We start from the raw sequence: 26,466 nt of genomic DNA on the forward strand, positions 1-26,466 counted from the left end.
CTTGATATCGTTTTGAGTGTACCCGCCGCGTTCTCCACACGGCCAATCTGCAATGGATCGTTTCAAAGTGTTCTGACAGCGTGAATTTTCCTATTGAAATTATATAGAGTCACGGGAGTTAACGAACAGTGATGGAAATCGATAGATTAATCTGCGTGTTCATTGCGAAGCGTCAAGGGAATAGATTTATTAGTCGAGCACGAAGGTGTGAGATAATGTTAATCGTAACGATAGACAGGTTGATAATTATTTCGAACTTCGATGAAAATTAGCAGGTAAAGATAAGAAGTTGAAAATTTAGAAAAATTCAAACTCAAATAATCGAGAATTAAAAAAATGTGAAAATGTGAAAAAAAGATCGAAGGTTGGAGAATTTAAAGATTTAAAGATATTTAAACTCAAAATCTTACACGTTCAAATGTGCAATGTTAAGCGAAATAATTAAAACTTGTTAGGTTTCCGATGCTGAAACTAGAATGATCACGTACAAGAGCAAGGAAATCGATTTATGTACGAATTACCTGATCAACTCAGGGTCTTTGCTAGTGAACGAGATACGTACGGATTCGAGTCTCGCGTTTGCTGGCGCTGAAATTTTCGGTACACGTCCGCTCGGACTAGATACGTATAAAGCAGCAATGATGCCGGTAGTTTACATTCCCATGCGCATATATGTACCATAACGTAGTGTCTCTACGTGAAAAGTAGCAGGTCCCTTAGGAAATGTAAATCCTTGCAAGAAGGAAATCACGAGAACAGCTTCACGCGCGGAATCGTGCTCGATGCTGACACCGGTCTGTTGTCTTCCGGTAAAGTAACGTCAATGTGGCTAGCTTCTGAGAGAGTTGAAGCGTAAATCCGTTTAACGTTATCGAATCACAAGTTCCCTGTTTTCTCCATATCGAACGATATCATCTTTTTCCATCTATCTTCGATTTATCATAAATTTATTCGGAACTAAGAGAGTTAACGATAACGATGCAACGATACGCGACGATCCGTCGAAGGAATCGTCCTCGAATCGAAGAAACGCAGAATTATCGCATCTGTCGAAAGTCTCCGCTTTCTATTCCACTTACATGGAAATGAATCCATCCATCGAAAGGAAGGTTAAAAAACACGACGATTGTAACAGTTAAGTCGATCGCGACATCGAGGACGCGGCTCTTTGTTCCCGTAGAACGACGACGCGGTTTGCGTTCAACTGGTCCGTCAAGCGTATCGTACCTATGCTTCAATACAAACGTTAATAATAATTGTCAGATAACGAGTAACGAACGACAGATTTCGTTCCAAGGCACAAAGCTTTTGCGCGCAGCAACTGCACAAGTGTTCTACAAAGAAGCCACGTCCGTGTCGTTCCGTCCCGTTCTGACCAATTCCAATTAATTCTCGCACGCGCGCCACGAATTTGTCCGACGAACGCGCAACCGACTACCTTTGTTCCAATGACATCGAATATACCACGCGTAGGCGGCTGCCATTTTTGGAATGTCTCTTCTTTGGAAGAACGTTTCTATGTTACGAATGAGTTAGTTTGGTAGAGTAGTTTCGGCTAATGCTTCAAATTTTCCGCAAGCTGACTGTCCTAGTTAGCTTAATCGTTGCATCATTAACTACAGAGACGAGACTAGGAATTTATTGATCGTTGGATAATTGAATTATCAAGCTATCGAAGCGATCCACTGACAAATAACAGATTTCACTTTGTGCCAACGGGTCCGCGAATATCTCAAAAGGTTCAAGCAATTAGTTCCAACGAACGAATCTTTGACTCTTGTTTGATCGCAAAAGACATCCGAAGAAACGGGATAGCAAATGCCTCTTTGCTGTTCACGATGCTTGTCGCGAGACGGACGAGACACTCGCTTTCCTTCGTGTTTTATATCCTTTGAAAAGCATCGCGACATGTCGGCGATTTTAAGCTGCTATGTAACGATGCGCATTAAGTGGAAGTTTTTCATTCGACGGGAGAAATTAGATTCGTCGATGTCGTGTGACATTTGCACGAGACACCGCACCGCTTTATTACTCTGAGACGCTTGTTTACACGCGGGTTGCTTTTTTCCAAACGACCGTCACATCTTTATCGACTCCGCTTTGTCTCGTTGTTTTTCTCGATGTTTGCGGAAGATCCTTCCCTTGTGCGGCAGATTAAACGGTACACCGATAGGTTGTACTTAAACAACGATAATACGACTGGATATTGTCATCCACGATCGTGGCTCTTAATAAACTGTCTAAAAATGGAATAAAATGTAGAAACAGGGAAGAAGAAACGGAAATATAAAGAATAACGCGATTCTCATCTAGCGAAAAGAAATGACAATTTTTCACCAGCCTGTTCTTTCCCTCTACGAGTTTCTAATGCTCTGTCGTTTCTTGGACCATGCAAACATTTGCAACCTGTTCGTCGGTGATTTAGAACGAGCATATATTCTCCTCAATGTTCAGATTTGAATCAAACGAAGATATTTTAATCCGATGAATCCACATTCGCGAAAAGAAACGAACGTTTCCCGAAATAGCGTTAATAACGGAACGATGACTGGAAAGGCGTCCATTTCCAAGTTCTAATTGATAAATTGAAGTCTAAACAAGTTTGTCTCGACAACGAAGCCTCTTGGCTATTGCGCAATACGGAATGGCTCAAAGCGTCCAGCTTCGAGTAATTTAAAATTCCGTCGAATCTAAGTTTTCCCATTTGTGCCACGAAATCCATGAATCGTGTTCCTCAACGAGACCTCCTTTCGTTGACTTCGTAACGGGTTTCTTCTCTTTTCGCTAAACGGCGAACACAGGAGTAATTGAAGAAGAATTTCTCGCAGCTGAAACTACGTTCGGTCTGCTTCTCTTTTCTCCTCTCTCTGTGCACACTTTATAATAATTTCAGGCGACAGGGGGAATACTTGACGAGCTGGATAAAGCTCAAAAGCGGTCAGGATCAAAGAGGATAGTAGCCGGGTTAGAAAGTTCTTGGCCAGGAACGTGGCGGCCTCCGAATTCGAAGCGAGCGACACTGGTTGCAAGATTCAAGCTGAATCCTTCCGGATCATCATCGTTCTTCTCTGCCGCGAGAGAAGTTGGTCGCGCATCGACCGAATAAAGAAGGTGACAACGAGAAAACGAAGAAAGTTTCAGTCTCCTCCGCGCGTGACGTAATCAAACTCAGAGCGAACCGATGGGATTACGTTGGTCCTTGCAAATCCCCGTTTAACGTTTCGTACCGTGCACCCACCTCGTTTGTCGTTATCTTAATGAAGAAAGCGTGTGCCACATTCGAATAGTTTTTTCGAGAGATTTTCCCGACAATGTTTCGTTTCGAGGATAGGTCCAACTTATGAGCGAGCTGTTCTCATTTTCTTGATTGTACGGCTCACGAAAGTATCTGAACACTTATCATAGAAAACTTTCACGTATCATACGTATCATACGTATAAAAATTTATTAATATTTCATTATCTATGTGAGATACAGCTGTCACGATTACACTGGTAAAATTTGAAATCAGTTTGGAAAATATTCAGGCTTGTTGATATAATCAATTTTATTTTATTTATTGGATAATTGGATTATCGGATAATCGACTATATAAATACCTTTGTGATCTCTATAAAATAAAAGCTTGCACTAGATATCTTGTAGATTATAGATATCTTCTATGTGGATTTCCAGATTTATTCCAAACTTTAGCAACATAACCGTAATTGTTGAATCTTATTACAGTGTTAATGAAATTAGCAAAAGAAAAAAAAATGAGTAAATTAAAAAAATGTCGAATACAAGTAACACATTTGTAAAAGGTATTTATAAATGTTTGAATAACTTTGCGAGCTATTATATTTTTCTGATGTATTCTTCTCTTTCTAATATTTACTCCCTTGTTGTTGATTCTTAAAACAACAGTTTTGCAAACATTTTGCTGTTTTTCGATGCGGTGCGGTGTATTACGCTGTATTATGGCGCTTTAAACGTAGCCATAATGGGATATGTTTTTACAGGTAAAACTGTTTGAGATCTTGTATACTATAGGTTTGCAAGTTTCTTGGGGCATTGTTGATCGTTAGAATTGCAAAAGCAACAAGTTTCCGTGTATCGATTTTACAGTCCACAAAACTTCATTCCATCTAGTTGTTATCAATTTGTTACACAAACATTGTATTCTTGCTGTAGACAGCCGCTACTACTTTCACGTGCCTACTTTTTCTTTTATACTGCAGAGCTCCGTTTATCTAAACTTGATATAAATTCATCAAGGGATAAACTGCAATAAAACTTGAGTTTATATAGTAGAAGTTTTCCGAGCTTCCCCATCTATGATATTTCGTTCATATAATAGAAATCCACTTTCGGAAATGTAATTTTAATCGGCGCAAGTTTACTTAATCAATTCGACGCTATGAATTTATATAAGAATTTCGAAAAACGATTCGAAATTATTTTTAGTGCCTGAAGCTGTGTTGCTTCAAAATAAATCTTCGATTTACGGTATGTATCACTTGTCGTGTTCAAGCCTAAAGATATATTTCAAGCCTAAAATCTATAATTTGCCATTCATATGTCTATAACATATGCTATAAGCGATGAATTCATAAAATTTCATGTTTTTCGCACTTTGACTGTCAAATAATTTCGGCAGCGTAGCGCATGCTTCATCGTAATAAGTAAACAGCGTACGATAAACGCGCGTCGACGAAACATCTTAGCGTTGAAAGCGTTAATCGAGTAGTAACTAATATGTCATTCCAATATATACATTTGAAATAAATGTAGTTCTACTGGCAAAGAGCAGCATCTTTGCGAGCCTATTCTACTCGGAGAAAATTAGATAACAATAATCGAAATACGACATAAAGATTTTCTCGTGCAGCTGTCGCTTTTCATTTCGTTTCGCAGCCGAGAACGAGAGAGAAATTTCGTTCCGGTAATCTAGCGGATCTGAGACGCGAGATTTCACAAGTTTTCCAGTTGCACGCTTAATGCCCTCTCGGAACGGGTCTGAGCTTATCTTGAGCGACAATGAGTAAGAATGCCGCGTGGTGTAACGACCTACTTTCATTTACGTATGTACGCGAAATTCAACTCAGTACTCAGCGAAAAATCGCAGGCGTTTTTTAACTGAAAATCTCGCGCAATCAAACGGTGATTAAACGTAGGTATGAAAAGATGATCCGTTTTGAGGCTAACTGAATCGAATAGAAGTTTTCTGCTGACCAGGGTGTAACAGGTTTGTCAGTTTTCAACGGGGAAATTGATAAAGTCGAGGAGGAGGAATTATCGTCACCTTTGGAAAGCGAAACGCGCCGAGGATGGCGCTAATGGAACCGCCCTCGATCGATTTCCGTATTAAGATTCGCTTTCAATATCGAGGCCACAAATAAACCTTCGACGGATGTGTCGATGAATAATTAAAGCGCCGAACGATTCGTCATACCGGGAGAAATAAACACGGAAGAGAAAGTACACGGAGTTCCTTGTTCGTGAAAAGTAATCTAATCGAAGAAAGCGTAACTGGAAGAAAATGCCAGCTACTCCAGTTACCAAGAATCTTTCGTCCGATGGTTAGCTAAAAGGTAGCTTTCAAGCTTCGAAAAAGTACTGCAACGAAAGCCGCGGCGAACCACTGGTCTTTCGTGTAGTACAAAGGGAACGTCCATTAGTCCTTTCGGCGTAATACGATTCAATCTCGTGACCATTTTTTTCGTTCGATTCTTTTGGATTGTTTAAATCCATCGCGTATACATCGCTGAATTCGTGGAACAATTTACGGCTGGTCGTTCAATGAGTAGAGTCGAATTCCCGGTGAATTTGATCGTAAAACAAAAACAAAGTGACTGCATAGAGCGAATACTATTCTATGGAATGCAAACGTCTATATTGTTTTGTATCAAATGGGTTAGTTTCGATGTAAGTGCCATCGAGGAAGTACATGATTTCGTCGACGTATCGTAGATAATTCGATCAAATTCTTCGAAGAGAAAATAAACTTTTTGATCGTATGTAGTGTACGATAGATTTGACGATCGTCGATACGCGATTTCCAGGTGGAAATCAACGCGAATTAAGTAACCATTTAAATTAGATTTCTAATGAGAAATAATATCGTTAAACACAGTAATTTGCAAACGTAGGGTCTCGTATATTTCGTCATCGACAGTACTACGTGATTACTGTCAAATTCTGTTTGATTCTATGGATAGAAAATACAATGAAGTGCATTCAGAATGTATGCACTTACATTGTTAGTTTATTATACAATTGGTTATACGGCTACAATAAGTATGATAATTGCATTGAATGGAATTTGGGTTGCGTGGATTTTATACGACGCAAGGCGTGTAGTACGTGACAATGTCGCGCGGGAAGTATAGCACCAGGCGCATTTGTTAATTATGATTTTTATTTTCGTAAGAGATGCCGCGTCGTAACGAATTCTACAACATTTCACAAAATATACGATGGGTTATATGCACACGTATGCGGTGGAATAATACAACGAATGCTGAAAAATCCTATTATCCATCCTACCGCTTTTTTCATTCTATAAAGAATTCTGCCGGCAACTATGACGATTATTAAATTGTCAATCTGCTGTTTTTTTTATCGTTCGTAACATTATTTGATTATTAATCTAATTCACTTATCTTTTACTATGTGTACTATGTTTACTATGTGTACGACGAAATTAAATTTATCTATTTAAATTTATCCATATCCTACAATTTGATCACCAACTGATCAACTTTTTATTTGTTCCTTGACAATTCGACATCAGAAATATTTATTTGTGAAACAATTTAGAAATACTTACCGGTATATACTGAATTCAGAAATATTTTTCCATACCTACAAAATATAATATATGTTAATGTAGATACAGAGACAATGTTTAGAACGAATTACGTTCGTATGCACTTCGATGCACGCTAGAATGAGCTGATACTGCAACGAATAAGTATCCAATTAGTACATCCTAGCGTATCCCACTGAAACAACTTTTTATCACGAATTGCGTTTCCCTTGAAAACATAGATTCCCCGGACTATTCGTTAGAACATACGTTTCTGCAGCTAGGAGTCGATCGGTTCGCTTTTCCGCTCCTTTTTTTTTTCACCTGGTGTGACTCGTATGTGCTCGAGTTCCAGAAGTCGATAACGTACTTTCGACACGTGATCGTACCTATTCGTCCTCATTTCCAGCGCAGCGATAATGTACCACCCACGCGCAGTTATCGTACATATTAGTTAGTTGAACGAGCTTAGCCACCTCAATACGCGTTCCGCCGAACTAACTTCGTCTTATGATGGCGGCTTTAAAGGCCGTTTGTCGTTCATCTTGCCGATGGCAAGATCTCCCGAGTCTCCGCGTTTCCATCGTTCCAACACGTTCCAGCCATAATTCCGAAATATATTTCGTGCAATTTGTCTCGTTTGCGAAGCGCGTGCAACGTGCAATTCGTAAACGAGAATTTAGTGCGATTACAAGCGTTTTAGTTGAAAAAATGGGAAACGAAAATTGTCACCTCCTGTGGCAGTATATTCGGTGAAATGGAGGAAACAAGTGTAGAATGGAGTAAAGCAGCCGTTTTTTCCTCAATTTGAGGTAACGAGGATTCGCAAACGCTTGTAATCTTCGGATATAACGGCGCAAACAAAAGGAAAGAAAAATTGTTGAGAAAATACCTGGGAATTCATCGGTCGGCTGCGGCGAGCTTTGGATTCTTACCAGACACAGACTCGCCTTTATTTTCCGTTTACACGCGTTGTACGAAGACATAGCTCGTGTAATGCGAATCAACGTTGTCGGAAGTTTGTCTGCTTGTGATTGTTCCGCAAACACTAACTTGTTAACCGGGAAGAACAGGTTAAATTGTCACTTGGATCAGCACTCTCTTGGAGATATAATAATTCTGTTATTCAGAGATCCTTATTTTTTACGTTTTATTTGTCTTACAAATAAACGATGCTGTGTTTATATGTATTTGCAAGTATATAACAAATTGTCTTTATTAACTCTTAACTCCATGATTGTAGAAGGTTTTAGTTGGCTACCAGGTTAAAAGTAAAGATCGTCACGAATTGATTCGCCATAATACAACGGGAGATTGTGTCATCAAGTATCGGACGAATTAACTGTGCTTAGTTAGCTTTGACTAAGAAATTTAACAAACCCATGTTAGTTACCATTTCCTTGATTGCACTGCCAAAATGTAATGTAAACAACGTCGATATAACTATGCAACGTCGCAACAGAAATAGAGGTCCTCCGTTTCTCGTACGCCTTTGCTCAAGAAAGTGTTCCCAATTTGTTGATATTCGACGGACAGAGACAAATGAATCATTTGCGATTCCGGCAACTGTTGTTCAAATAAATCAATCGCAGTTGTGTATTGCGTGTCGAGATATAGCGAAGTCGTAAATTAAACTGAGAAGTAGTAGCGGCTACTAATATTTTAAGCTTCGGATACACTCGAGACCACTACATTTTGTTTTATCTGTTGTGTATAAAAAGAATAATGCGACCTACGACTAATGTGTTCTATTCACAGGCAGAAAACCAGTAAATATTGATTACTTTCCCAAGTATTAAAAAACGGAAAGAAAATGTCAATACAAATATAAATATAAATCGTATAAAATGTAAATTACGTTGACTCCACATTGAGAACTTATTCTCATTGGAAAGATATTGATATGAAGCTTTCATTATTATTTGTACATTATTTATCTAACATTATCTAAATTATGTACAGATTATTTAGAATATTAGCATCTTGTTTTTATCAATTGAAGTACGATCATTCGACGTGAAACACCAAGGATTAGGTTGTCCGAAAAGTTTTTTTCGTTTCATAAGCTGATAATAGATGCACAACAATTTCTGTTTTATATTATTTTATTGAATTAGATATGATCTATTTCATTTTATTTCTATTATTATGTTCGTGCATAACTCAATAAACTAACATAAAACAAAAGACATTGTGCGTCTGATATTTTCTTATAAAACAAAAGAAACTTATCTGACAACCGTACTTCATTGTTAAGGAACTAATTTTACCCTCCATTAATTCTACGATTCCGCTATATCATTACCCAAGATTATAATAACTTATAATAGCTATCAAATTTAGAAAATAGTCTGATAGTCTGTCTGTGTTATCCACGAGTGCCTTTACCATCTACGCATTCTCACCACTCTACAGCAGAGCTGACCGAGCCATGGTCCACAAAAGATCAAAAAAAGTATAGCGCTCTACTACCTATTATTTAGTATATTAGAATGACCGGTTTATATGCAGGAGGAGCGCAATTCTGTGCATCTGCCAATACGTAAAAGTGAAAAGGCCTTGGCGGAGATAAACTTTCTGGAGAACGAGAACCGGAGGTATGTGGAGCGACGCGTCGCAAAAGGGAGCGTGTCAAACCGTTGAGCCACAATACATTCTAATGACTGTACCATCGCAGCTCGACCACAAGGACATTCATCCTGCCGTCGTTTTCGTGCACCATTCTTCTTTCCGCCCTGCCGTCTACATACACTTTCCTAGCCATTTCGCGGCCTTTGTTGCCTGGTCTTCCCTTTCTTCTCTTTCTCCACCAACCAACCGTTTCCACTCGTTCCCTTTTTCTCCCTTCCTTTTCGTCTTGGCCGGCTGCGTTTATACTATTTCCTCGAGCGTTTCTCGATTATCAGGGAAAAAATCTTCGTCTCGTCGTCCTCCCTATGATCCTTCATGCATATATTCAAGCTGGAATCCGGTAAGAAAAATCACCACCGCGATATCAATTTAATCATCCTCTGTTCTTCCGTTTATCCAAGAAATCGTTGCATATTAATTCGAATACGATACCATTTCCATGGAATATTCGTCTCTTTTCGTCCGTTAACGAGGCTCGTATTACCATCCCTGGTCAGGGGTCAATTTGTCAGCCAGATAAAACTCGAGTATTATTTCATTCGTTATTCGATGTTGAATATCAGTACATTTAACCAAGTTATGGTTTTCATTGCGGTATCACGCGTATAAATTCCCGTTCGTAAATACACAAGAGGACATCAACTGGTCTCGTAAAGAACGCAATAATTGATCTAGTCTATCAGGAAACTAAATATGTAAAATCATTTACAGAATTCGTCGGATCAAAAAGCGACAAATACGGTAAGAAGACCAGTGATACTGTTGAGAATTTTGGATCTTAATTGCCGAAATAATGGTATAGGAGCACTAAATTTACACTTAGAATTTATATTACAATAGTTATACATTTATTTGATAAACGATTTCAAAGATATTCATCGATACTCACTTGCACGCGTCTCACCTTCTTCCATACCACACTGTTAACTGAACAGTTTGCATTCCTTTGTTTTCGAGGTGCCGTGCACACGCATACTTCCATACACTCGTATTCACATACATGAATCACTACTACACGGTCAATCTAGTCTAGCACATAAAATTATACATATCTCGATAGATATGAATGCCGAGATTGGCTGAAACCCTTAAAGAAAGACACGACAAAGATAGGTAAAAAAGGAATTTAATCGAATTGTACGTAACTGGTGTTATTATAATATTGAGTGCATGAGTTCTTTAAAGCGTAAGATTTCAAATGAGATTTGTTAAAGACTTTAATAATTCCCTAGTAATCGTTCATTTTATTACACAATTCAACCTTTCATAAACGTCTTAATACTTATGAACAGACATATATGTATACATACATACATACGTACATAGATATAACAAAGCAATTTGCGGTATCCAGAGAACGACCTGTTCGCCGTTGCGTGCGGCCTACACTCAGTCTTGCTATTAACGACCCGTTCCTCTTCCTTCTCCTCGTTCCATTCTCGAAGCCATTACGTGCTTACGCGCGGACGCACGCTATCGGCCGACGCTGGTCACTTTTACCGCTCCATTTAGCTTCTCGTATCCACTCACGATCGCGGCCGCTTGAAATTTAAAAAAATAATTTTCGCCTCGTTTTCAAGCAATTATCTCCACGAGGAGACTAACGCGTGGACTTTTCTTCCAGCTCTTCGACCTACGCGATCGTAAAAGTTATCGAAATTTTTTAATTGATTCGAATGAATTTTCAGCTTAATATCGAGCGCTAATGACTTCTCGCGGTGCTCGTTTTCCCTGCTCGTTTTACCACGCGGAATTAATTTAGTTTTAGATTCGATGATCGACGATCGTCTCGTTGGCAATCATATTGTCTGGAAATCAAGCTTGTTGTCAGGCTGAGTATCTGGCTTCGTAATAGGCGAGGCGGAATATTTATCGTGGGAAGTATACATATATCGTGGGCCGCCTTTATTCGATACGGATTAATTAACTTCGTTTTATCGCGCATCAAATATCCCTTGGAAAATCAACGATTGAATGTTAATAATGACGAGGAACAAACACCGTATCGAAATCCCTAGGTGCGTAATACGCTTCATTACACGCGTCCTATCGTTGATTATTCGATTAACAATGGCAGGAGAATAAACGATGACAGTGTGAAAGCGCTTGGAGTCGTTGGCTCGGCGGCGTGAGAGAGCGATTCAACCCGTCACTCGCGTTGAAAGCTTCGCCTCGATCGCTTTAAATCGCCTAACGCGCGCTTAAAGAGTTTAGCGAGCCGGCATTGGGGTCAGACGCGACGTATCGCAGTGTCCCGAGTCGATATTTTAATCTCCGTGGCCTGGCGAGCGCGCCGGCAGCCGGATTGTAGCCAGGCACCGGCGAATAAAAAAAAAGGGAAGGGAGGAAGAGAAAGAAAGGAAAAAGAGCCGGAAAACACGAGAGAAAAAAGTGAAAAGCGCGGATGAAAGCGAGAAACAGCTTCGAAAGAACGGGATAAAACGATCGAGAGTATAGCGAATGACCAGTAAGATTTATTACGTTCGTTGAGGAAGGGAAAAGAGGCGAAAGGGTGAACATTAGAGAAAAGCTAACAAAGACAAAAATATCGAGAGAGAAAAAAAAACACGACGGCGATCTCTTGCCAAACGCCATATTCCATGATCTGCATTCTGAAATGTTGGTCTTCTTCCTCTTCTTTTGTTTGTTAAATACAAACCGTATTTTGCGCGGTTCCGGGAGTCAGTTCGCGTAGTGAAATATGAATCGTTTTAACGTATATAATTAATGGAGTATGTTATTCATTGCGCGATCGATGTTATTCAACCGTGAACAAATTAAATTTCAAAATGGAAATGTATTGGTATTTACACGTGGGAGGTATGAGTTTTATCAGTTAACGATATCGAATTTGTAAAACAATTTGATACGTTCAAATTAATTATCTGTAATTCTACGATGTCAAGTAGAATTTTTGCGTGGCTTCTACGAATAAACGAATTGCAGAGAAGAATATCCAAACGAATCGAAAAGCAACAAGGTTCAAAATCTGAGAGGTCGTTGAGTATGCAGATCGCTGCACCGAACAAACAATTTATTGTCTGTAAGGAACACGCATCGATAGGAAGAAAAATGGAATAATCTGTGAACCGGAGAGATCTACGACGAACAGAAGAGAGTCACAGGTCAAAAATCCAGATCGTGTGCCAGGAGTATTGGCATGCAAATATTGTACGTTGCTCGCCCTTTGAGTCAGTTGAAAGCTGCAGAGAGTCCAATTTAAGTTAATTTAAACCAGCAAAGGACTACTGTAACATCGTCAAAAACGAACATCCATCGTGAGTCAACGGTGTTTCTTCGACCACGACAGAAAACCAGAAACGTTATCTTCTCGCCTTACTAACAGTGTAATCGCTCCTTAATCGACAAAAGTGGCTTTTCATTGGATTTACGCGAGGCAAATAGAAAAGGTACGCGCCCAGCTAATAGAAAAGATATGCCCTTTTAAGCGAGCCACTTTTAATATCACAAAGTGTATGCTTTGAAAGAAGAGGATGAAACAATGGACTAATTGGTTATCACGAAAGGAATCGAAGGGTGCGAGGAATTGGAGCGAATCTTAATATTCCGGATGCGAATGGCCCGACACTTGGGAAATTCTTTATGCTCTTACAGCCTCGATTACGTTCGTCACGTCTCAACGTCCTAACGTCTCGCGATTATCATCTTATCGCAGTAGCGACTGCCATTCCCTTCTATAATCCTTTTTTCGATTTTCTCTCGTACCTGCCTCTGGTCGTGCCAAATTTCAACGATTTGTCCGGGATTCGCGATAAAGCTCACGAACTTATTTGGTTATCTCGCTCGTAGCCTGGCAAGAGCCTGGCTTGATTTATTCTGTCGCTGGTACACGTTTGCGCGAGACAAACGAGCGTATGCATGAGAGAACAGCATAAGGCGATCTTAGATCAGAGATCATAGGGTGAATTGGATACGAAAAATCGGCTATTTTAATCTTCGTCTTCTGCATTAGCATATATATGACACAGTTTCTTTTGTCGCGTTATTTCTTTTTCTCGTTTTCTCTGTTTAGTTTCTCTGCGATTTGTTTAATATTCCAGTTTATTATCGTGAATTGTAAAGAGAACTAATTGGCAACGGCCCCGATCAGCGACAGATTTTTTCCTCGTTAGTCTGCCTCGTTCAGCCGTGACATTGTTTCAAGAGGGTCGACGTAGAATACGCGATACGCGCGTCACAGCGTGTATGCGATTAATCGTCCTTAACCTTTGCAACGCAGACTTAATCGGCGATTGATTAATTACGCACAGTTTACACGTCTATTGGCACGATTCCAGTGTATTCCAGGCATTGAAAACCAATGTCTACTTTTCCATTTTCCGAAACACAATCTCTTCCTTTCGTTTAGTTGCTGAAGTATCCAATTTCGCGGCTGATCGAGGCGTCTCAGAAAAAAGTCGATCACGAACAACCGTGGATTAATCAATCAGATCGATCGTTCCGATCCAAATGCTTCGAATTCGATTCTCCACTGAGACTCGTTCGATAGGTCGATCGACGATCCGTTCGCCAATCACTCACTGATGAAACTATCGCGCAAAAATTGCACTCATCGTGCGATGGAATCGTCATGAGACACGCTCGGTTCTCGAGTATGCAAATAACGATAGTGTTGATTACGACGTGCTATATTTGTTGGCTCGACGACCACACGACCAACCACTCGTGCGAGCAAATAATGGAATAGTTAGAGAGCTAACGATTTGGTAATTGCCGTAATGACTGCTTGATTACGATTTCCTACGTCGATGAATGTGAGAATGTCACGTCAAAGCGCGTCGTCGCGATTCGAGACGCGGCATCTTGCGTGAAACTTTTTTTCTTTGCCCTTTCCCATTTCCTTGCACAATGGAGAACAATATTCCCCTGTGATCGGAAACGGAGCCAGTCCAACGATTTCCAGTCAACGGAGAAACAGAAAAGTGTGTGTAATCGTTAAGCTGTAATGGGAGACTCGGCGAGTTCCGCCACCTGGAAACTGGTCGATTCGCAATCACCGACTATCTACCCGACGTTGTTACCTTTGACCTCAAGATGCTGCGGAAAGGGAAAGAATGGAAGGGTGTTCAAGCGAGCCCTTATCCCTACCTCGTCTAAGAAGGACTTCGCAAATTGGAACGCATTGCGTAATTGCCGAGGGAAGAAACTTTTGGCGCCATTGTGCGTAAACTTGATCAGATGGTGGAAAGTTAAGGGGGCGAAAACGACTATTTAGTTACTCGAGTGTTCTATCTCTTTGCTGAATAAAGCTAAGGCACATTATTCCATAAATAATCTTCCATAAATTGTTTTGTACGCTGTTGGAAAGTAGGTTTCCGACTTGCAACGAAGGCGTTACCTTGTAAGCGAAATAACGAGCAGAATCGATGCGTAGCTCCATTTAAATAAATACCAACTACATATTGCGCGCCAGCGAAGCACGGTATCGTAAGGAGACGATTCTCGTTAAGCAACCCAACTTTTCTCTCTATCAATTTGCCTATCTTCGTTTAAGAAACAGGTAGCGTTCCGAGCTTGTTCACTTTCCACTAACGGCATCATGGAAAATTAAACTTTGGATAGTATAATGGTTCTGAACATTACGAAACACATTTATTATTCCATTTATCGCGATGTAATATTTTGAACAAAAATCGTTCAACATTGGAGCGATGTTTTCTTTATATCGTAAATAGTCAGAGCGAATATCGATTTCTCTTTATTTGAACTAACTAGAAACATGTTTAAAAATACGGGATCAACGTGATTATGTGGATCTGGACGATTTCAAAATATCCGATGAATAAACATGGCTGTGCAATTTCGTTAGCCAATAAAAACAGAAACGCAGATCGAATGTCGAACCGCCAGACGAATTGAGATATTCGTGTAATACCATTTGCATTACAATATTTGTATTATAACCGAATAACGATCAGCTCTCTAATTCAATTATCCTTCCTACCGTAACAAATATTCCCCATAATCGCAAAACACCGACTGATGGCTCAGGAAAGTGTTCGGACAATTATCATAGAAAATTTCTGTGTGTGTATTGTGTGTTTCATAACAAACATTTTGAAATGTCGTTTAACCCTGTAACAAGACGCGGCTGCCATGCTTCCATTGATTAATAAATGTTGCAAGATATTTATTGCAAACATATATCTTGTAAAAAGGAATGGTATACGGCACACGGCATGAATAGCCATCTGAAGTATATAAAATATTAAAGATAATCCCACCGAATACGGAGACTTATTAATATAAATATTTTTTAATTTGTTTGAAACTTGATTAATGCGATCGCGAGATACTAATCGGATTTGTCCAACTTTCAAAAGATTTCATATAACGGATATATCATATATATTTCATATAACACGATATATCGGAAAAGATGTTTACCAGTGTTCAAATACTTTCGCGAGCAACTGTATTCCCACGGTACCGAAAATCGACCATTAAGATCAGCGAAAATAACCGTTTTTCGATCCTGTTTACTCCCCTTTCCACCCCCTCGTTATCCTCGGTCGATGAACTTTACTTGTTTGCTTGACAATTCAGTAGAAATCTCGACGACGTTGGTCGCGAATGGACATCGTTGCTCGACGCTGTGGTTGCGCACGTGACTCCTTAGAAACGTGGCCTGGTTTCTCTTTCCATGGAAAATGCAAACCCATTAATTTGCTGGTAACGAAGCAAGCGTCGGAGAAGGACGTTTGCACCGGGAGCTAGACGAACGAGTCGAAGGTCGTCGCACAGAGAACGTTCCCAGGAGCTGCATCAATCCCAATTCTACTTCCACAAAAGTGCGATGGTTTCGTGATTGCGTCTGCGACAGCGGCACGGCCTGACAAATAATAGAGACGTGCGCCTCGTTATTATTCCCGCGTCGGCATTTACTCGCGAGCCTCATCGTCCGCGCGATTATCGACGCCCTCGAAAAGAGCAACCCTCCCGTTAAGTTCGGAGAGAGAAAAGTGCCGTCTGCCATTTTCTTTGCGCGGATATTCCATTTATCTCGAAATAAAAGAATCTATCTCGCCCGGATGATTCAAACCCGAATGCTCTAACCGATGGCATACGGTGTAGAAGTTTTCTGTAGCGATTCGTTGTTTGCTTGCAGGTGTTCGACAAACACAATCGAGGATACATCACCGCCTCCGACCTGAGAGCCGTGCTGCAGTGCCTCGGCGAGGATTTGTCCGAAGAAGAGAGTACGTATCTGTTACCGTTCTCTGTATGTTTATTTTATTTATACTTATTTTATATTTTGTCTTATATTGCTTTGTATTTCGTATATTATTTATCCTATTTTATATTACGTTGTATTTCATAGTTTGTTCATTTTATATTATATTTATTTTACTTGATACGTTTTCCACTACGTATAGCACAGTGGATGACATATTTATTTTCTTCTCGGTCCGTCTGAAGTTTTCTTTAAATTGTAGTCTTTTATTCAAGTCAAACAAATCTCTGTATCTTGCAGACGTATCGAGTTTCGTGTGTCGTGAATGGTGTAAATACGTTTTCCTATGCAGTCTGTTTGAAGTTGACTGTGAATTTTATTCTCTTGTCCGGGACAAATAAATCGAAGATGCGAATAAATAAATCGAAAGGACGAACAAAGTCTAGATAAATAAAACAAAAATGAAAATAATAATGGATAGTGTTGATAGTAAAAACGGTGGATGAATGGAACTTCACGGCAGAATGGTGCGACGTGGAGCACATTCAAGAGTATTTCTTGTGAGGATAGAAAGGAAGGGTAGTATAGAAATATGTGGTACTCAATGCATGGGATGTATATACTTTAAGAATTGGGGAAAACCGTAGGAGTCATAGCAAGTGATATATCACGAGGGTCGTGGTACCAAAATTTTTATTTCCCATAATTCTAAGATCCCCAGCTTGTTGGGATACCTTTTCTAGTTTATTTACGATCCGTATGTAATGCCAGAGCATCAGAATCGTTTGTATAGACGCGTCTTGACCGGGAAGTAAAAGCGTAAGTAGATGGTGCCGTGTCGAATCAGACAAACGAATCTTCGAATTTTAAGAACTTGATCTTAGAAACAGATATTGGTGTAACGCTATAAATCTGAAAGATTGTATTATCTGATGTTTCCATTATCGTCATACCCAAGTCAGATAAAAAGTTTTCTACCTTCAGGGAAAATTATCGAATTCCAATTTCGAGTTATTTTTATTTAATACTCAGAGATCCGAGGTAATAGTCAAGTATTCAACAATTTTTCTAGAAAAAAGTCAGCGAGTAAAAATTTCATTGTTATTTACATGGAAGTCAGTTACCAGTAAATTTCAAAGAAATTTCTCAAAAAACAAAACGATTGAAAAATATGAATTTTTATTTGTTCTTGTTACGAATAACCATTGTCGGTTACCAGTAACCAATATAAATGATCGGGATTTTTCGTGGTTACCAATAACCATTATCGATGACCAAAATTTTATTTTGGTTACCGATAACCGATATCGATGGCACAAATTTTTGTACTACGATATTTTTTATCTTATTTTCTGTTTCATATGTTTTCATGTTTCTTTGATTTAACGCTATGAATTCGTAGAAGTTGTCATTGAGTATTTTCATTGTGTAAACTTTTCTTATGTATCCATATATTAGGTTGTCCGGAAAGTGTGTTTCTTTCGCAAACGTATTTTTTACAACAATGCATACAAACGCGAAACCAAGTCTGTGAAATGTTTATCTCAACAGAACAAAATGGATCGTACGTAATTCGACAAAATAATATAAAACCAAAAACGTTGCGCGTCTATTATTTCCTCATAAAACGAAAGAAACTTTTCGGACAACCTAATATTTTATCAAAGATATGCCGCGATAAACCTATAAAATTTCTATGAAAGTTTACCAGTTGGTTATTTCACTCTGATAGTTCTAGCGTGAAAATACACCGTAATTATATGATACTAAACGATTTCGGATTGATTAAACGAATCGGAGATATCGAGATTCGTCGTTCGTAAACTGTCGAACAAGTACAAACGAGAAAGAGGCCTCCCGAGAGGCAAAAACGAGAAGGGAAGTTCGCGGAAAGTTTTCATTCGATAGCAATTCCGCGCTTGTCTTTCGTTCCCGCGACAAATCGATTCCAATCTCGCATCGCGTTGGTTAAAACGCGTGGACGAAGATCGTGCAACGCTCTATCTGTCGCGGCGAATTTTCGCCAGAAATCTTCACGAACGCATCCTCGAAATATCTGCAATATTCGCGCCGCTAAAATTTGTCCAGGTATTCTCGTACATTTCCACTACTCCATATCCAAACTGTGTGGAATTTTTCGTTAGGAAATCTAAGGAAGACTAAATCGAAAAATATAGGTCGTTCCTGGGAACTAACTTGGGAAATTCAAATATTATTTCGAGTGCAAGCGAGTCTGAGAAAATAAAGGGAAAAATGGGCAAAGACGAAAAGACAAAATGGCTGTTATTATCGCGAAACGAAATAAAATTCCATTTGGAAAAACATTCGTTGCCATTGTTCTCGTCCCCCCTTGTTATCTCGTTGGATTAGCCGACACGCGTGATCTCTAATTTTATTTGACGTGTCGTTGCAAGCTTCCGCAAGTTCGACGAGGATTCCCTCGTCCGAAAGAATACGAAGAAGAATTCTTTGCTCCTTTCTCGATCGACTCCGCTAGAATTTCGTAGGGTCACGCAAAGAAATAAAGATTACAGCTCCTCTGAAGTTATCCTTCTTTTACACGACAATCTCGTAAACTTTTTTGCAATGTAAATTCTACGTCATGTTGCCGTCGTTTCGACCGATCGCCTGAGCACTTTCCTAGAACACTTTCGCAAAAGAAGCTTCGTGAGAAATTTCGTTACGCGCGATCGCGCGCCGAATGGCTACCAAACTCAGTGATACTTGCTGAATACGATTCCTTTTTATGACACGAGGAAAATTTGCAACACTTTGGGAGAAATAACTATGAAATACGCCAGATCCTTCCTCTTTGCTTAAAATATCCCTCAAGCGTTGAAATGTGAATATTAATGAAAGTTAAGTAAGCACAGAAGGCTAGGTATTAATTCACTCTTGTTGAACAAGTTGTGCATACCTGTGGTGAAATACGTGTCACACCATGTCATACATAGTAACGTTTATAACTTTTATGATGCAGCGTATCTGCAACTTTGGTACATAGCTTCACTAATATTTCCAAGTGAAACTTCCCAAAACTATAAGCTTCGCATTCAAAGGAAAAAAGATGCGCGAAATATTTTTTTATCGGCAGAAAACCGAATTAAAACTTTTACGTTTTCTTCACAGCTATGGAACCGCAAACGGAATACAAAGAGGATTATTTTCTAATTTTTCAATTCTTTCTGACTTTAGCGTCCAGCATTAATTTGAAAATTCACGGTAGAGACGATATTTTTCACCACGTCTCGTTACGGTGACCAACCGAGCTGGATGAGCCTGTTAACAAACTTAACTCGCTCGAATGGCCCAATAAAACAACAGTGGCCGCGCAAAAACAACGAAACTAGCCTCCACTCCTGTCTCTCTTTCTCTTCCCTGTTTCCCGTGCTTCTAACCTTTGCGAAAGTTTTACAATAGACAATCAAGAAGCATCTCGAGCAAATTTGTCGAGGGTTGAGTTAATAGCGCGACCCGTTCTGAGAAACGGTAAATTGCGTGGCTTCATCTACACAGGGCAACGTAATAATCCGTCCAATATATGGTATGAGGTTACTAATTGACTGGAATCAATTTATGCCCTATATGTATTTCTGCCTATCTAGGTATTAACATTTGCCGTAGGCTATGAAACCGATTACGGTAATAGCCCACCGAGAAAATTGCCAATTGTATAATTTAGTAGCAAGTGTTATTAAATATTCATAAGTCACGCGGTATACCGTAGATGTTTTCGAAGAAGGAGATACGGTAAGAAGTGATCTCAAGCGATCACGACATCGATGCTACAAATCTTCGTTACGTATTAACTGTTTTTGATCGTGGAATTCGACTTGATATCATTAAATAACTATTTTGCTTCAGAATTTCGAGAAACACAATTGGAATCATTTCCAATTTTTACTCTAAAATTTTGCCGTCTGCGATCCTTCAGTTTCTCGTGAATTATCGCAAGGGTTGCTATTCTCAAGTTTCTATTTGCTATAGTATCAAAATCCCAAGTATTTGAAGCCCGAAGGATATCCTTCCCAATCTATTTACGACTCATCCGCAATACTGCAACATCTGCATCATTTGGATAGACGTGTCTGACCGGGAAGTAGAATTCTAAGTAGATTACTTCGTGTAGAGTCAGACAATATATCTCCAAATATTAAGAAACGTGGAAAGAAGTATTAAAAGTTAATATAGAGGAGTAAATATTAAAAAGAATTGTCGAAGAAATACCAAGGATCTCCAAATTTCGAATTATTTGGTATTGAAAATATTTCTCATTTTTTGTTCGCATGTATATTGGGGAAGAAGGAAAGAGGAGATAAAATTTTTATACAAACATAGGTCGTTTAAAACTTGATTAAAAAGTTATGACAAAAATGAAATGAAATATAATACAAAGGGAACAGTAAGAGGCTCGCGCTTATTGCGATATAATGTAAGAACACATCAGCGACACGTACGTTCGTTCGGTTTATGCAAATGTAACAAATTCTCCATTCCAAGATGTTCACATCTCAAAATGATTACATTTAACGAAATGAAAGAAAATGGAAATGAAATTCGCTGGATAATAAATTCTACTCTCAGCCTCTTCGATCCTGAATTATCTGTTTTGATGAACATTTTCACATGGGAATTAGCTGCCTTCAAATAAACAGATAGAACGTAAATATCGCTGATGTATTCCTACGTTATGTCGCAATAACCGTAAGTCTGCCACTGTTCCCTTCGTATTTCATATTTTTGTCGTAACTTTTTAATAAAGTTTTAAACGACCTATGTTTGTATAAGACTTTTTCCCTATTTACGCGCACAGAATATACTGGCAACGTTTGGCCGTTAATATCTGCGACTCTCTGTATAATATATCGTCTCAACAATATATTTCTAAATTTTAAAGGAATAGCTATACGCACCAAAAAAGTATATTTTTTCCTTTTGAAAGAAACAATCTAGGTCAGAATGATTCATAAAGGGTAGAAAAATCAGATTACGCGCACGTTATTTCCAGTCGTGGTAACTTTTAAGAAGAAACAGTAATCGTCTATGGGAACTCGTACTGGGCCACTGAAAACACTTCTGTGACTTGTTTCGTGCAATTACAGCGATCGTGATGAGAATTAATAGAGTATTAGCGGATACGAGATATGGCGTTTATCGTTCGCGGAGGATCGTGGGAATTCGCAATGACGCAGCTGTTGCATTCACAATGGATTAGCAGTTACAATCGAGACTAAGGTCGAGTGGGATAATTACAGGGATGTAAGCAGTCACTTGCAGTCTCGTGGAAAGATCGAATTTTAATAATTGGTAAAAAGCCAATCATAGAGTAATAAAAATCCGAGGAAAGAATAGAGAAAACATCGTTGGAAAAATAGGCAAAACGCTGTGCAAGGGTAGAAACAACAATCCTTTAGACAATCTCGCAATCTCAAAATTCATGTACGAATTTGTTGCATTTCGAGGAATTACAGTTAGCGAGTGAAATATTAATTACATAAAATCAATATTCCGTATAGAAAATTCTACAAGAAAAAGAAAACGGATAAATATCTGCGGAAGAATAGAATTATTGGTAAGAAAATTAGCAACGATAGAATTGACGCGACGATTTATCGAATTATCAAACGGAATTAAAATGGGAAATTGTCGACGTGGTTGCGTCATGTCTGACCACGATCGGTCGTTTTCCACTTCTCCTGTATTACACTGGTAACACGTAGCGAGGGGCAGAGCGGTTACATTATCGAGGTGTTTTTCGCGCGTGGGAAGCGCAGGCCAGAATATTAATCGCTTGGTACGTTGTTTCGAGCGCTAATACTTCGAATTTTACGGGAACGAGAGGCGGAACCGTGCCGGTGAAAAATTAAATTGGCGCTCGTTACCAGCAGCCGTTAATTAGCATAGGAACGTTCATAGGTGACTCTAATCAGACTAAATGCAATATTTGCCATGTCAGTGAATGCCTACGGTGCGTATGTTAACGGTGAAGATGTTAATTTCAACTTCTCGTCAAGCCGTCCGACAATTTAACGATCGTTCTACCTAACTTGTAATAATCTTGCATATAATCTGTTCGCAAAAATCAGTGAGAACGAAATTCGTTTTGATGGTTTAACGAAAGAATTTTTCAAACGAAAGTTCGCTTGGTATTAAATGAGAAATCTGCAGCCGTAAAACAAAATTTTCAAAAGTATCATTTTGCGATAAAAAAGAAAAATGATATTATATTGCGTTTCTGAAATAGAATTACGTACACGTTCTTCTTTTCCTGTTGTGCAATTACACGATATCATATCTTTCAATTCACTTTTCCGTACAATTTGGAATACAAGGAAGACGTCCACGATGTAAAATATATAATACAATTTAAAAAGGAAGATTGTAAGAAATTTTGGGAAGAAGGAACCGTATTATCGTAATATCGTGAAAGAATTTTCAATTGTTCTTTTCACATCGACAGATTTTCTCGTGAAACTAGCAGAGAAACCATCTCGAATATAGCTGATTCTATCCGCATCTTGTATACACGTGTAAAGTGCAGCGGAATTTCGCGCGTGTAAACACGTATGACGATAGCGAATATCGAGATAAAGCCAAAAGAAAGAGGGAAAACCGTAACCATAATCATTTTATCCCTGTTTACCCGACGATTTGCTTCGCCTATAATTTTTAAACCATACTAGAAAAAGAAAAGATGTAAGCTGGTTTTGCTGTGTGTTTCAGTCGAAGACATGATCAAGGAAGTGGACGTGGACGGAGACGGCCGAATCGATTTCTATGGTAAGCCCAATGCCCCATAGGAGTTCCTAATAATCGAAGAAAAATACGAATGGCTGAATGGAACTGGGAATTCCTCGAGTACGTGACGCGTGTGATACGAGATCGCGATTGATCGATGTATGTTTGGTCGGGGATAGGAAAATTTTGGGGGAACGAACGAACAAAAATACCAAAGAAACATTTCGAGGAGAGCAGAAAGAAGATCGACTGTTGCGAGTTTGGAGAAATTCCATCCTCTCGATGATGCGGCTAACAGAGAATCGAAAGGAAAAATCTGTCTCACCCTTGTCGTTTCTATTTACATTCTAACCTTCTGTTCGAGTATTGTTTCTTCGGACATATTATGTACATGAATGGTGGAACGTGCATTGTTGCCATCTGCGATAAACCTAAACATTTCGATCACGATTACCCTTATTTATCCCCTTTTTCCTCAAAGATGGCCAAAGCTTCCGTGTATCTTTCCCCACGAATTTCCTTAAGCGACATGGCACGTGGAATTGTTGATCCGTTGTAGTATTGGGATTGGAAGAAGCATCTCGTCCGTGATCTCTTGCAGTTCGATTAACGTATCTCTGGGACCCTCCACGAGAGCAATGGTAATACAATTTACGTTCATCGAATTTGTGACACTGGACCATGGGACGCATTCCAGAGAATTTATTTTATTTATGGGCACCAGCTGCACGGGAAATACTTTGCACGAACGAATATACATCTAAACTAGATAAGGGTAAATTCTATTTTATAGACGTTTTTGAAACGTACGTAATTCTATACCGGGTTTTTGGAGCTTGCGTTTGAACGGAGGGTAGGCGTTGAATAGATTCCATAAGCAAAGGGTCGACATGAAAATGGTATTGGCAAACCTATTTATTTTTGCGACGTCTTTAAGGACACGTGGTTGCCGAAACTTCAGCAAAGATATTTCTGTTCCAGAATTCGTCCATGCGCTCGGAGAGCCTGGGATCGACGACGACGAGGAGGACGAGGAAGATGAGGTGATGTCCCCGGTCTTCTAGGATTTTATCTATTCTCGTGTCTCTATTAGATAGAACGAATTAACATCAAGCCAACATCAACGGACAATCGCATTAGTCGTACACTTTCTTCCCCTCTGACATTCACCTCGTTGCATGTATCGCGAACATCTCGTGTCGAAATTCGGCCTGATGTGCATCGAACGAAAATGATATGCTCGTAATGCCCGAGCCTTCTGCTTGCGTCTGTTAAATCTTCGAGCGAAGAAAAAGTCGAGCGTAGAATGTAAGGAAAGTCGCAGAAAATGTTCAAATGGCCGCCGGCGCGGAAGATAGTTGCGTTTCGGACCGACAGAGTGCGCCACTCTCTGACCAGAGTTCATGGCGCCACTTTGAACTTGACTTAATCGTAACGCTCGTTATCTTCGGCCAATGTCAGGGGACCTTTTCGACAAGCTCTAATCTCATCTACCACATGATTCGTAGATACGTCTGGTGTGATTTTACGTTATCCAAATCCGAACACCCTTAAAGATACATCGATCGACTCTATATGTTCTGTTATCGATTCGCAGCAACGAGTATCGAATTATTATAGCAACACGCGAAGGAACGATTTTCTTTTTCCCATCCCATCCTCTTTAATTGCAACGGTGCAGTCGATCGTTAAAGAAAGAAAATCTACGTTGATACACCATCAGACGTCATAGTGCTGATATTTTTAAGCGTCTTCGTAGCAAGCGGAATGAACGACGCAGTGTGTAACGTGAACGCGAGAGAACCGGCTCGCGTTTCGTGTAACATAAGGTCCCAGCAAGCGACGCGTCGTCTAACTTCCTTCGTTAACTGCGCTACAGTGTCTACCGATAAATCTCTGCGAATTGTGACTCGCGCGAAGCAAGACACGAGAGGTTGGTGTTAGAGACGGAGACACGATCGCTAATTAAACGATCTTGTTGATTAAAGAACGCAAGGATCGTGCTCCATCTCTCAGATAAACGACGATTTTCTCGACTAATTAAACTCTATTCGAGTCTCTTGATGTCTCGATCGCCTGTGTCACTGTAAAAGAAAGGCGATCGGCTGATAATCGATTTCTTCTCATAAGATATATGGATTTTTCGATTTTACTCTCTCTCTCGTCTAATCTAAGTGATGCACCGTATTCTTCACCTAAAATAACGTAAAAATTAAGAAGATCCAGCACCGCAGTAAACTCGATATGTTCGAGATCGGGTTCTCCGTTACGATGTCGCTAGAGATCGATCGACGACGTTTGATCGCAACAGCTTTTGGTATTGCGTTCCCGCCATTTTGGCGAACACGCGACGAAACACGTGGACGAGACGAGAACTCGCGCTTGCACTTTTCGAAAACTTTCGGTGGAGCGGGTCTCGAACGATGCCCACGATCCGATTCGTTCGCAGAACGTAAGGTAGCGAGTCGGGACCGCGAGGGGGAACGGTTGAATTGTGAATTTTAAATCGATCTTGATCGCTTTGCTCTCCTTGAGCTTCATACTGTGTACCTTATTAACGATATCTCACTGTTACGCCAAATAACAAGAGTCGCACGCTGTTTAAAATATTTTAAAGGGTCTAATAAATCTACTAAACAAACGTTCCTTGCTGTGTCAATTTTCTTTACTACTCCCTTCCACTGAGAAAAGAAGACATCTGATAAAAATAGATATCAGCGTAGAAAGCAAAAGTGTTACACTATGGTTAGCTGCTAGCATCCAATTGATGTATGTGATTTAATTCACGTCGTGGTTCACGCGAGACTAATGGACGAGTCTCGTGAAATTTTAGAGAATCCTATTAATCGAGAGACAAATTGAATTCATTGGAAGAAAGTAAAAGACGCGTGTAAAAGGTATAAGGTATGAGTCAACTAAACAACGTGTTCTTTGATAAGAATGGATCACTAAAGTAGAATTTAAAAGTTATACCAGGATCGCTTGTTAGCTTCTGATTGATATAACTCACTGTAATTCATTTAACATTGAAAGGTTCATATCGGATTAACCGGAAGATAGAGCGAATCACGAAAACAAGGATGAATATGGATCGCTTTCATTTCATCAAAAG

At 39.5% G+C, this 26,466-nt stretch overlaps 1 protein-coding gene and 1 long non-coding RNA gene across 7 annotated transcripts in view; one reads left to right on the top strand and one right to left on the bottom strand.

Moving 5' to 3' along the window:
* LOC117206815 (calmodulin-like) overlaps positions 1–26,000 on the top strand; it is a 77,264-nt gene extending 51,264 nt beyond the window's left edge. For 5 of the 6 annotated variants that reach the window (XM_033446482.1, XM_033446483.1, XM_033446485.1 and 2 more), the window contains exons 5-7: positions 16,551–16,641; positions 23,340–23,396; positions 24,336–26,000. In XM_033446482.1, the coding sequence (XP_033302373.1) occupies positions 16,551–16,641; positions 23,340–23,396; positions 24,336–24,418 (231 nt within the window). In that variant the 3' untranslated portion in view covers positions 24,419–26,000. Of the gene's footprint in view, positions 1–2,893; positions 3,290–16,550; positions 16,642–23,339; positions 23,397–24,335 lie in introns of those variants that run through there. The other variant, XM_033446481.1, reaches the window with a different exon arrangement.
* Positions 9,132–13,335, bottom strand: LOC117206819. The gene is made up of 3 exons (XR_004487440.1): positions 13,148–13,335; positions 10,744–10,962; positions 9,132–9,751 (listed from the first exon to the last, which is right to left on the bottom strand). It is a non-coding gene; the product is annotated as an uncharacterized LOC117206819 (long non-coding RNA).
* Positions 26,001–26,466: the final 466 nt, after the last annotated feature.

The sequence above is a fragment of the Bombus bifarius genome, unplaced genomic scaffold (assembly GCF_011952205.1).
Source record: "Bombus bifarius isolate JDL3187 unplaced genomic scaffold, Bbif_JDL3187 scf7180000008008, whole genome shotgun sequence".
NCBI classification, from domain to species: Eukaryota; Metazoa; Arthropoda; class Insecta; order Hymenoptera; family Apidae; genus Bombus; species Bombus bifarius.